Raw genomic sequence first — 14,002 nt, 5'->3', positions numbered from 1 at the left:
TATCTGTGTGTTTGCTTTTGTTGAATCAGTATCCACGTATGCACCGTGAGCCAACGGCTTTTCTGCGTTTTGTGCGCGTGTGTCAAATACAGCATAGATACACATTGCACTCAATCAAGCCTTTGTACATAAATTTCGTCACGCTCGCAAGTGAGACTACAGCATGTGAATTTGTCAAAAGGTCACAAGATGACCTACGAGACCTTTAACTACTACACAAGTCTTGCTTGTTGTTTTGGCTCGCAGAGAAAGAGCACGTGCACACTGCATATGTGAGAGACCTCAACCTCATGTCAACATTAGACCTCTGAGTGTTTCCATAACTTCTTGTTTTGACTGTAGGCAGACCTCGAGACTGTTTTCAATAGATCAGTCAGCTCATTGTTACAGGACAAAAATGGTGTTTGTGCACAATTAAATAACCAGTGATTCGGATTAAACATTGAGTTGGTTTGACTTTTTACTTGAGATGGGTAGTATTATATACTCACCACATTTTATTTACTCATGCATCATGAATCGTGGAGGCCATGTCAATATGTTAAATATTAACTACATACAAGCACGTTTAAATTTTTATTGGACTTTTTGGGTACGATTCCATTAAAGAAGGATACAAGTGTTGGCAAAGAGAAAACACGGTGCCAGGAGCGAGTCTCTAAGCTGACAGAGACAAGAATGAGTTGAACTCAATCATAATAATAATAATAAATAAAGGACAACTGTGTTTAGTCTTCATGTGATGAGAATTGCCTTCCAGGAACGAGCAGCAACATTCCGCACATGTCCGTAGTTAAGGATAAGTACACAATTAGTTTCAACTAACATCTTTTTACACGTGAACAGCCATTAAAAAGCGCATGAGGTCTGCAGTCATATCATGCAGTAGTTCACATACTTTTCTCAACTTACATTTCCTGTGGAGTTAATAAAGGCTTTATAACAGTGTTAAACAGCGACTACTTTGACACTGCCAGCTTTTTATCGTAATTCTTTATGGATTTGATAAAGCCAGCCTGTGCATTTACCTTTTCCGGTCTGTCTTAAAGTGACACTAATCATGCCAAACAGATTAAAAAAAAAAAAAATACAAATAGAACACAATGTTACTTATCTGCTCAAATAATAGTGAGATTTACACATGCAGTCCGTCGCTAACCAGGAATGTTATTAGCATACTGTAAATGTAAACTTCATACGTGTGGATGTAAGAAGCAGTAAACATTTTAAAGCGCTTCTCTAAATTGCAGCTCGTTGCATTAGAGGAGGACTTCAAAGGACAACGTGCGTCATGATGGTTAGTACGCGGCATGTAGAATAATACCGTGCAAAAAAGCCCGTTGTGTTCAACTTTAGAGGTGCCGCTGCGTTTGTCGCGCTTACTCTACGTCTCCTTGGTATCATGTGAGGTGAGCTGAAACAAAAAAGGTAACGCGAGAAAACTACAGACCACTGCGTCTTCCAAGAGAATCAAAATCATCATTTTAAGACATAAACAGCAGTCACGCTTTGTTTGACTTTGCTGGATGACTTGGGAAATGTGCAAGCTGTGAAAAAAAATAAATAAAAAATCCCGCAATGACAGCCACCCATCAACAACTACTACCTCACTGGAACCAAAATCATGATCAGTCAACTCACCGCTGAGGCCGAAAACAATGAGTCAAAAGTCGTGGTCAATATTCAAAACGAACAGTGTCGATTCTGTCGCGACTTCCAAAGTTGCGGAAGTCAACTTGACAAGGGAGTGCTGACGTCAGATAAACACGTTCACAAGTTGGGAGTTCACAGGGAGAAATGTCAAATCTGGGAGGGGAAACATAGGAGGGGGGGAATGGTGTATACTCTGAAACCCAATCTGTTGTGCGAACATGTGTGTGCGTATATGTAAAACGTGCTATTCTGTGACACGCTGGTGTTAATTCGGTTACTCGGGAGTTCTGTCGCGTAATGTCTTATAATGACATTCAATCTCATTTTGTCCAAGGAGACACATCAATCTTTTGGATTTACTGCGGGGAGCACAGGCCCTCCTGGTCTCCTCGTGATTGAGGGAGCTCGAGTCGTTTGTGTGTGCGCCTAACGTGCATTTGTGTGTTTGTGTGTTAAACAGTGGGAAAGAGGGAAATGGAATAATATGTTCAGACCAGTGGAGCTGAAAACTACCCATACATTGGTTTGATAAACATCTGGAAGGCCACTGTGGTGCACCGCCAGAGGAGGTGGAGGCATGTGACAGAATCTCCTTTTGTGTGTTGCTCTCGGGCGAAAATAAATAAATAAAAAGAGAATTTATTCGCAGGCTTCTTTGTGTACGTGTGATTGAAAACATGCTAGTGCCAAATGTAATGCGATTCTGTCGACATTGTGCACGCACGCACCGTCAATCTCTCGCGCAGGAGATCAGAAACTATTTTGTAAACACTTCTTTGCTGTTATGTTTGTGAACTTTTTATTAGGAGCCTATTTTATTGTTATGAAAAGACTTTGACATGTGTGTCAACATTTCTGACGTATGTCGACTTAAGTGCATGTTGCTTTCGGATAGCAGCCCAAAAAGAAAGGAGAATGCCAACGATGAGTGTCAAACAGACGTACTGGATGTTAAAGCTCAAGGAGTATTTTTTTTATTTATTTATTAATTTTTTTATGCTTTTGAGATGAGGGTCAAGACCAAAATTTTCTTTTCAAGAATATGTTCTGTTATTCTCAACATAACATTCAGAATAATATTGCCTTTGTGGAATATGAGTTTTTGTATGTCTCAGTTGGCGGCCATTTTGTCACTTCTGTCAACTGAAAATGACATCACAGTGGCTCAGGGCTCAGATAACGACCAATCATGTTACAGCTTCAGAAAACAGGTAAGCTGTGATTCGTTGTTACCTGAGCAACTATGATGTCAATTTCAGTCAACAGAAAGTGACAAAATGGCCGCCTCCTGAGGTGGCTAAAAAATTGATGGATTTTTCTGCTTAACTCATATTCCACAAATGTAATATTAATCAGGATGCCTTGTTTAGACTAGTAAAGGTAAATAAATCCATTTTATTGCAAATATTTTTTTGAGGTTAACTTCCCCATCCCCAGAATATGTACTCTGCCCCAAGATCTAGCAACTTGACAAGGATTTCCAAACTGTAAATCAAACTTTTAGACAAGCTGTAACACTAAGGGTTTAAAAAAATAAACTAAACAAATCCTGAAACCGAAAGAAGTCTAACTGAGCTCCAAATAGAAAACAAGCCAACTGAAGACGACAGAGCTGATCTGTTTCTATTTGTACATTAGCTGTAATTGTGTGCACGTGTGCATTAAAGTCATATTACAAAATTGCTAACCGTCATACAAGTGTAAAAATCAGTTTATGAAAACTTTAATAAGGAAGCACAGAGAAGAAGAAAGAGTATTTCTAAAAGCGATTGACCTAATATATCAGGCTCGCTAACTTTGCTTTAAAAAGTCTAACAAGTGTAACTCTATATTACAGCCGTGTAGTCACAATTAATTCTGACACCGCGATTAATCTACCGAGGAAGAGTTACTGCATGTGCTTGCAGGATGTCTCTTCCCAATAAATATTGATGTTGACTTATTGTACCAGGAAGCTCAAACATAGATGAGTTTACCACTTTTTTACGCTGCAATAACTTTCATTTATGGTTGGGTGGTCATTATGACCGCTTCGCTTTGCCATTGGATCACACAAAAACACAAAACAGACCCCTAAAAAAAAAGTCTCTCGTTACATTATGCAAAGCAGTGGCTTGACCTCTGAATTGTTGTGCAACTTTTTCATAAATTATTATGTTCATGATTGATTGATTATATTAACAAATATATAAAAAAAATGAAAGAAAGGAAACATCATGTTAGTATAGTGCAGTTAACATGTTCAAAGGGGGTAGGAAAAAGTACAAAAACCCATCATGTAAATCCACAAATAGGTTATTAATATACAGTAATATATCCCAAAATAAAAAAAAAAATTTGACAACAAATTTGAGCACAGAATTTGGATAATCTACTCTTTTGTGTTAGGAGAAATATTTCAATGATAGAGACCTGATGTTTCTATAATCTGGCTGTCTTGTGACACAATAGCTAAAATGAAGGCACGGAATAACTCGGCGGCATATGAGGTCAAACTACTATTGTTTCAACTACTTGGGTTTTGTTTTGAGGCGATAATTCTGAGCGCTGGCTATAGTTACAAGGGGAGTTCTAAACCCGGGGCCTCCGAGTCTAACGATTTATTGTTTTTCCTCGGCATGTCCGTGTCTGTGACCCCCAACTTACCCCTCTCAGCTGGCTCAAGCTGTTAACGTTACACCTTGGTCACAATGCTTCACACAAATCTATGTTAAGGTCAGCGGCAAGGTTGATAAGACCCATTATTGTACTTTGTCGACATGGAGAGTGGACGGAGAACTTGTGGCGGCCAGAAGGAAGTCATAGGAAACTTGCAGCAAAACACACTTACGGGCCTGATGACCTCACACGAACATTTTCAAAAATATACTCACAAACACTTCACAGAGAGTTTCTGGGCTGTATTTATGCAGCAAATGTATGCCTGTGCGGATTTTGACATGGTGATTCATGGCAATTATTTTGGAAATATATAATTCAAGGATTAAGTAGCAATAAAAAGAGTTGAGGGAGAGAAATGAGTCCAACAACACAATTCTAGTTGTAGGTGGTTCCAGTATGTGCAACACAAATTTGTAGATAGATTAAAAACAACAAAAAAAAAACTCTCTTATAAAGGGATAGTTACAATACTATTACTGCCAAGAAAATAAGTGTGGAGTAAGTGTTATAGCGTCAAGGTTAGAAAAGAGGGAAATGTTAAAAAAAATCTCGAATGTTGTATTTCTTTTTTAACTCTAGGGAGGGAATACCATTCCAGGAGCTCAGAGTAAAAAAATTTAAATTCTTGTCATTGTAGCAAAATATAAAAACATAAGGATGTGTTATGTTACACTCCCTGTGGATGTCACACACATGGACTAAATGGTAGGTACCACCTCTGTTAATGAAAGAAAAACCCATAATAGTCAATGGAATAATTTGAAACTGTCAAAATAATTAAAAAAAAAAAAAAGGAAATTTCTGACAATGCTTTTGAATTGTGGCTCAACAAACTAAGGAGACAAGCTTGGACAAAATTGATGATAGCTCGAGAAAAGATTGGAAATTATTTGACCATAAATTATTGATGTAATGATTAATCTAAAATTGATTCAAACATCTTAAAATATGCATCGATGTATACACTGAAATAATCGATAAAAAGGATTTGTAATGACAACAGTCAATCCCATTGTACATTCATTTATTTTTAGTTCTGGCATTAACACTGCTCAGATAACAACGTAGTTAAACAGTTAAAATTATTAGTTTATTTTCATTTTTTAGTTTTTTTTGCAAAGTCACAAAAAGTTACTCTTTGTCATAAGAGCAAAATGCAGATGTTAAAATTAGTTCAAATGTAACAATAAGTTACACAGACCATGGATGGATCATCGAATTAGAATGGGAGAGAGGGGTCTCAAGAGATAAAAAAGATAATTAGAGATAAGCACGTTGAAGATAAAAGTAGAAGTCAAACTTTAAGCAGTGTGATATTCCTGGGACTACCGTTTAAACATATTTTTGCAGAAATTAAAGGTCCACGGAAATACAGCCAACCTTCCTGGAAGTGGCCACACATGCAACATGTATTAAATTAACTGAAAAGAATAAGAAGAATGGTAACTGGAGAGTCTAGAAGAACCACCAAAAAAAATCAAGGTGAATTTGACAAATCTTGCACAGTCATTGTTTGAAAAAAAAAAAAACTAGAACCAGAACCAACACAAAACACACGCATGACCTTTTTTCCGAGATTTATTTACAAGCAGATATATTTTTCTTTGCTATTGCTTAGTTAAGTTGCATCTCAATCAGAATGAATAATTTGAATGTATGCAATGCGGTGTTAACAATGCACACATTCAAATTCGATTGTGGAGCCAAATATTAAAGCTGAGTACTACAATCTACTGTACATGTTAGAATCTTGACCGCGCGAACCGCATTTTCTCAAAATGAGAGAGAACATCCTCCCTGCCCGTCTACCTGTGTGCCGGGAGGACACAAATAATGAAGCAAGTTATTGGTTAACTGTAAAAAGCAGAAGATGCGACAAGACTTTATTTAGCATTATAAAAACAATGTGAGAGATGCTAACCACCAAAAATGTAACTAAATAGAGAGAAGGGAAGGGACACATAATGAAATGAAATGAGCTGTAGCTGCGGAACAAATGGCTTTTTTTTTTTTTTTTTTTTTAATGCCTGGAGACCAATGGCAATGGTTCACACAAACAAACAGAGCAACACACACACACACACACACACGTTTAATGACCCATTCTGACTGAGTGGCTGTAAATTCCTGGTTTATGATGCTAAAGCATCCCAATTCAGCTTGCTTACAAAGAGACTTTTGTTGATGCTGACAACACACATACACGCACATACATTGACGCACACACACAGATAAACACAGTAAGAAGGGACCCTTGGAGTAGCCTCCGGCCAGACACGCACACTTGCGCGATCAAAACCAGCAGCTTGGCTAATAGCATCAAGTGTTCTAAAAGTGGGACACAAAAGAGTGCATTAGAAAGAGAAGTGCAGCCTTTTTTTGGGGGGTTGGGGGCGGGGGGCTTGGTTGGCTATTTGAGCTGTAAACTTTCCCCTCAGGCATATTTATTATAGCAAAAAGGAGCAGTGGCGAGAACCTGACAACCTCTCTGGGAACCTACTGAGTGGCATGTCCAACAGCTGACCAAGGAGCTTCTAACAGACACGTTCAACACCTTAGTCCACTTTGGAGTCAGCCAGTCCTCCCTCAAGCGCTTCCAACTGGTGCAAAATGCTGCTGCTCGTCTTTTAACTGGAGCTCGGAAGACAGAACACATCACCCCAATCTCGGCTTCTCTTCACTGACTCCCAGTGCACTTCAGAGTTCGTTTTAGAATACATCTGTTCGTCTTCAAAGCTTTAAATGGCCTCGCCCCAGCGTACCTCTCCGAACTCCTCAATCCCTACGCACCTGCCCGCTGCCTTGGGTCTGCAGAACAAATGTTGCTGGAGATGCCGAGGACTAAGCGCAGCCTCAGGGAGGATCGCGACTATGGAATGACCTCCCATTGAATGTTAGGCAAACCTCCTCTCTGTCCACTTTTGAAACTCGTTCGAGAGACATTTCTATTCTTTAGCTTTCGACTCAAAATGAGGCTGTCGCTGTTCTTCCGGTATCTATTTGTGTTGTAATTTCCTGCTAAATTTATACTACACCATATGGAAAGTGCGTTGTTAGAGGTCCAGTTGTTGTGAAATGCACTACATAAAGTAGTATTGTATTTTATCCCCATACAGAAAATCTCCACAGTCACAGGTCTGACTGACCATGGTCCAGTTGCCCTCACTCCAATAGTCATGAAGTGCTTGGACAAGTTGATAATGGCATGGATCAAAAACTCCCATCAAACTCCCCGTATGCCAACAGGAAGAACTGCTCCATTGATGATGTCATCTCATCAGCGGTAGACACAGTCTTCACCCACTTGGGAAATAGGAAGGAATCCGTAGGCCCATCTTCTTGGATCAACACAAGAGAACTGGGTCTTGGACTTCCTCACTCACAGACCACAGACAAAAAGGATCCACAACAGCCTTGGGCAGCTGTGTTTTGCGGAGCTTCTGCAGATGTTAGGTGCAGAAAGGAAGGCTGTTCACAGGACGGTAAAGACTGCTCAGAAGAATGGGAGGAAGCTCCACAATCACAGAGATCTTCACCAGCAGATGCAGAAATCAAGGACCCAACCCACCCCTACTTCGAATGGAATATTTCTACATTTCATAGTATTTTATTCTCATTAAAGTAATATGTTTCAGGACAAAGACAACAGTGATTATTTTTAAGAAGCTACCATTTTTTGACATTAACATCAAAACTGTAGATGAATACGGAAATGTTTGACGCTGAAGCAAGGCTTCAATATATCGTCTGCCTAAAAGAAAAAGTCCTTTAAAGCCTCTTGTCAAATTTCCAAAATTCTCTTTTGAGGCAAGAGGCAACAGAAGTTGGGTCTGCTCTGCATTTGTGTGTCGCACAAAGATCTCCCTTGTTTTGTCCACTAACAAATGTCACCAATGATGTCACAACTTCAGAAGGGGATTTAAAATGGATTATCTAAAAACAGAGCATATAAAGAACACACTGTCTCTCTCACATATAATTTTATATCAGCAGAGCCTGGTCAAATTAGGGACACCAATGACTGACCAAATTACACAAAGCAGATGTTCACCATGGATTTGCAAAAACTATTCACGTTATCCACAGCCTACTAAAAGAGTTCCAGTAAAGAAAAAAAAAAGAAAAAAGAGGATTTGTTTGTCGCCGCTATGACCCCCAAAAGAAAAACCAAATAAAGGCAAGCACACAAACTTACTACAGAAGGCAAAAACAGCAACATTGGACTTGACACAAGCTCTAAATTATGCATTACATACAGTATGACATTTATAGTAATGTGTTGTAGATGGAACATTTTCTTGTGCTGCATCAATGTCACACTCTTAATAACAACAATGTCTCGCTCTCTGGTGTTTATGTTCCGGCAGTAATAAATTTAAGTCTAGAACCCAAGGGCAGGTAAGAGTGGTCTCGTCTGCGAGTTCTCTTATAATGGATACGAGAATAAATGTGTAGTTAATGCATAAAGTCACAAGAGCACTAAAATGAATTATGTGATGCTTCCATGCAAGACAAAACAAAAGACAAAAAAGAAAGAAAACAAAGCAAATAAACATTGTGTTTACAATCTGTTTTGTTCATTGCTATGTGATGGACATTATTCACGAAGATGTCCACTGATGGATTAGCATCGGTCAAGGTCAAGCAAAAAGGAATTAGTCTGCACAAACCACTTTTAAGTAGCCCACTGGGAATATTGGGCATGGTTTGTAAATTTGTAAAAAAAAACATGAAATTAGCTCATAAAATGTTGCTCAATGTGCGTATGCGCATTAGTGGCTAGGTTAGGATAATTTGCCATTTGAAATAAATGCCGGGCTTAATCATAATACAAAAGCTTTTTTAAGAAATAAAATCCAGTAAAACCAGTCTGCGTCGCAATATAAAAAAAAAAAACTTGACTTAAACCAACAAAAGCAAATAATTATCGGTTGGATAATATCATTATGTTAAAAGAAACACAGCGAGCCGTTCATATAAACCGTATGATAGTTTTAATCCATATAAACCCAATATATCAAATTTGAACTGCATTTTCATCCTAAATTACGAATTGAAACCTAGCAGAGTTGGTCACCTTCATGTAACACAGGAAAGCGACTCCTTTTCGCGATTAGTAAATAAGTTAAATCAGTGATGTTCGACCTTTTTGGTGTCGCAGACCGGTTCATACAATTCCCTAATTTTTACGTACCAGGCACTCACCGCTCTGGGTGGCGAGTAGGCTTTGTAAGTACTAGTGTTTCTCATTTAATGTTGAAACAATGTTATGTTTAATATTAGCACAATGCGACCAAGACAATTAGCATATTGGCGTGTCAAGTGAAAGTTTTTAATTTGTCCATCTGTGCAGCCCACCGTGGCCCTCGAGACCACTGTGGTAAATGAGTTTATAAAGACAAATATAGAGACTAGTACTTTTGTGAACAACCTCATATACTATTTTTTTTCTTTCTGTAGATATATTTTTCTTCATGTGATTTGTCATATAATGTGGAATACCCACAATGCAATGCAGCTGTTATGAGGAATTTGAGATCCCCACACTTTTTCTAATACAATGATATTATTGTTAACAACTGTAAATTGTGGGTTTCTATTAATGTACATGTGAAGTTTGTACAATGGTTGTGCCTACTTCAGAGGTTATGGTACATAACACAGACAGACAACGTAAATTGGTGACGGAAGAAGCCCGTATAATTTATGTTCTCGTAAAATCTGAATCACATACACACTATCAAGATCAATGCTGGATAATATAGAGTCGTTTATCGTTTGTGTCTTACCCTGTGTTAATGGAGATGATTTCAATTAGAGGGTTTTTCCTTATCTTGGGAAGGTCCAGTCTGGCTCCCCCTAGCCTCCGGCCTCCATCTTTCTTCTGGCCCAAAAGACGAACTGAGTGACCTGAATTGAAGAATCCAAAATTTAGAAGTGGATTACAGCAATAGTCATCTCTCTGTCTCACTAAACAGTGCTGGTTTGTTCTGTAATTATTGATCAGTCACAGTTTAATCAGTTTAAAATTCACACATTGAGGGCTGTCACATGCCAAGTGAAGTTGCCGACCACAACTGGAGTGGACTTTGGTGAAAAAATGTCAGTTGGCGACACTTCTCCGAACACTTTTGAGTTGAATTGAGTAACATCTACAGACCCAATGCAACGGAAATCTGAGATTGTGCTTTGGGTTCTGAGGAACCATATATAATTCACTGTAGTGCATGGTTTTTGTAATTGAACCACAAAAACATGGCATAATTGTCAAGGAAGAAGGGGATAGCAACCCCCAAAGATAGAAAACAAGCAAGAATAAGGTGTGTGGCTATTTTTGATGGGCTGGCAATGATCGATCATCCCATTCACTGACTGCACTTTAGGGAACAGAGACTCTCCACACTTTGATTTATAGCTTAAGGCACACATGAAATTAAAAAAAAGTTTAGTATTATTAGGAAACAATAATCACATTTATAACCCAGAAATGTTTTTTTTTTTTTTTTGCTGAAAGCTTGTGAAAGTAGTTGCCAAACTCGGCAACCGACGCAACAGTTCTGTTCAGCATACCATGTGAAAAAAACAATACATTTTTATTCAAACGAATAGATTCTTCACAGCGACTGTAAGCTATAAAATGGATAAAGCTATCTAGAAAGCACACTATACAAGGGGAGCAAATAAAAATCCATAACTGAGTCAAATAGTTAAATGTCAGTGATGCTCAACCTTTATTGTATAGAAATGGGATGCTGTGGTCTCCTCTCGCTAATAGCCTTATAGAATGATATATGCGAGATGGAGGCGCTGAGGGATGGAATTGTCTTGCTGTTCCCATCCGCTTTACATGGGTCTCCTGGGAGGGTGGGCTCAGGGCAGGAAGCTTGGCTATCATTGGTAGATAAAAATTACTATCTGCCCCGGAGGAGTACAGAGAGCCAATCGGTGAGGCGTGACTGGTCGTAATATCCCAGTACAAGTGGGAAAATGAGAAAACTCCACTCATGGAAGAAGGACTGGGCGCACATTTGGCTTTCTTACAGCTCGCTACTGTATCTGTTTCGCCAGAAAGCTGTTTGGGCATGAAGTGAGATATGGTTTTCTCAGTTTTTTGGGGGGGATATTTCCAATCAGTTCTTTGATCCAGTTCGTCAGATTAGCAACAAATTTTCATGACAGCAAAATTTCTGAATTAAAATTTAACTTTTCAAGGCCTTTTAAAATTAATAATATTAATATGTTTATATATATATATATATATAGCACATTTTTTTTTTAATTTTTTTTATCATTAATCTGGCCAAATGTATGTCCCAAGGGATTATCCCTTGGCGCCCGTGAAAAGTGAAAAACTGCAAAGTAGGGGTTGACATTTTGTAATCTATTTTATTTTTAATTGTATTTTTATTTTGGGGGGGTTGACACCTCTACTACGCCATTGGGATCCCCCCACCCTGACATGGTTCCAAAACTTCTAAATATTTGTTACACAACAAATTAAGATAAAATACCAAGCTGCGGGCTGTGAGAGGTGATCAACAAGTCAACGTTCTGTCGGAACACTGGACGATGGCTAATAACTATGTTAAAGTTTTAATTTTCATCCTAAATTTAACTTACCTTAACTAGATTCCCGCACTGCATTTCAGCCAAAGGTCATTGTTGGATTTTATTTTGCAAAGTGAAAGTTAAGCCAGTACCGTGTTGCCGCAAGTAATCATGGCTTAACTTTCTCTTTGCACAATAACATTAGCGAAGGCTTTGGATTAAATGCAATGCGGCATTCTGCTTACGGAAACCTGTTTTAAGACAAACTTTAACATACATTTAAACATTTTATGTACCGATGCTTTGTCGTCCTTGGCTTGCTTCTGAACACAGCTGTTTATTATCTACTTATATTAGCACGACTGACTAACTGAACGGCACATTTGAATAAAATATACAAGTTTCCGAAAACTGACGCTCGTTTATCAACGTCGGCGAGACTGGCAGATTCGACTATGGTAAATGCTGGGATGACTCATGCTCTAATTGGTAGATCTTGCGGGCAGGAACCAATCACGGGGTATGTACAGAGCCTCCGAATCAATTCATATCTTCAAAGTAACGCATATTTCCGCAATATGGCAGAATTTGTTTCTTTTTCCTTTTGTTTTGATGAGTATCTCGGAAAAATCCACAAAGTGAAACGCAAAGTGGTGAGGGATTTCTCTTTCTATCTCACACCATATTTTCAATATACCCTTCCCACCCTTCATATGTCCCTTCTTTTGCTCCTTTGTTCACATCTCTATAAATATGGCTTGACGTAATCCATCCACTCATAAATACCTCCTATAAGGTGCTGGTGAAGACGGGAAAGAAAGAATAGATAGAAGGCAAGAAGATGAATTCCTCACAGCTGAGAGCTGTATACGATGGCCATGGTTGGATCACAGCGGTAGGGGCTAAAAGGATGACCTCTTGACTTACGGTTGATATCTCATAAGTGCCAGGTCCCCGGTTTGATTGGAAGGCATCAGTGGGGTTGGGGAACATTGGAAATAACGGACAAAGGTGGCCGATGAAAAAGAGAGCAGGGGTTTAATGTTTATCGGTCATCTTGTCCATGTAATGGGCCAAGCAACACCTACAACTGCATTGAACAGTGTTAATAACTTAGTAATGTCTGCTAAATTAACAATATGGGACATGGCTTTGAAGTGCTTCAAAGCATACTGTACATAAAAAAACACTTTCTTATAAAAACCAAAACACAGCTTTGGTGTTTGACAGCATCAAGCCTCTGAACAGCATTTGGTGTTGATAAGAGGTCGTTCAGCGTCAAAAGAATGTGTTTACAATATCATTCGGAAATTCCATTTTAAATCGGTGTGAATGGGTCAACTTTGTTTCTGTCCCTGACATGTCTTTATTCTGAAGCTTGATCTTATTTTTAGCAAGGAACACAATAACAGTTTGTTTATCCTGGTGAAATACGGATCAGGAGGTCATATTGATGCTTTATAGCCTCTGATCTCTAGCTAAGAAGATGCATTAGCCCATCTAACCTTGTGTGAACCGATTTCTGTCATACGCACACATACGCACTAAATCTAAACAGTTTCGAAAAAAAAGACAAAATAAATCAGAATAACAGGTGAAATGGTATCATTTAAGGCTATAATCTCAACTCGAGGAGATCAATATCGGAACACCAATAGAAACATGGAAACGGCCCTACAGAGGATACACATATATTAGTAACGGCATCTGCCATCAGTGAAAATGACAAACGTATTTTAAATTTTTTTTCCTAAGTGCCCTTCCCACCAAACAGATGGATGGAGAAATTGGTAACATTTTGACCATATCCTGATTCCATTGCAATTAGATTTTAGTGTTGACCCGAAATCTTCCAGAATTCATTCCAGTAAGTGCAATTTTTTTTTTAAGACAAAAATAAAGTTGTTGTTTTTTTGTGGTGTTTATATTTATAGTGTGCATGTGAATTTTGGTGACTTTTGGTCACCATTTCCAGACAGGTGACAAGAGAAATTGACAAAGCAAGGCAGGAAACACAATGCTTGCCTCCTTCCTGAAAAAAAAAAGCAGGCCACGCCCATAAGTAATGGGTTCCATAAGGATGTGCTGAATGTAGTAATAAAAACATATTAAACCGATTTATTTGATCTAGGACACTATC

The 14,002-nt window shown here is 38.5% G+C and overlaps 1 protein-coding gene across 1 annotated transcript in view; it reads right to left on the bottom strand.

Annotated features, from left to right (window-relative positions):
• Positions 1 to 14,002, bottom strand: part of cdkal1 (CDK5 regulatory subunit associated protein 1-like 1) — a 182,517-nt gene that overhangs the window by 108,939 nt on the left and 59,576 nt on the right. The window contains exon 7 of the mRNA XM_088306867.1: positions 10,104 to 10,224. Coding sequence (XP_088162993.1) covers positions 10,104 to 10,224 — 121 coding nt within the window. The remainder of the gene's footprint in view (positions 1 to 10,103; positions 10,225 to 14,002) is intronic.

The sequence above is a fragment of the Idiotropiscis lumnitzeri genome, chromosome 10 (assembly GCF_059441095.1).
Source record: "Idiotropiscis lumnitzeri isolate Australia: NSW breed Sydney's pygmy pipehorse chromosome 10, RoL_Ilum_1.0, whole genome shotgun sequence".
Taxonomy (NCBI): Eukaryota; Metazoa; Chordata; class Actinopteri; order Syngnathiformes; family Syngnathidae; genus Idiotropiscis; species Idiotropiscis lumnitzeri.
Note: the sequence above shows the minus strand (reverse complement) of the source record. Positions and strands in the feature narration are given on the sequence as shown.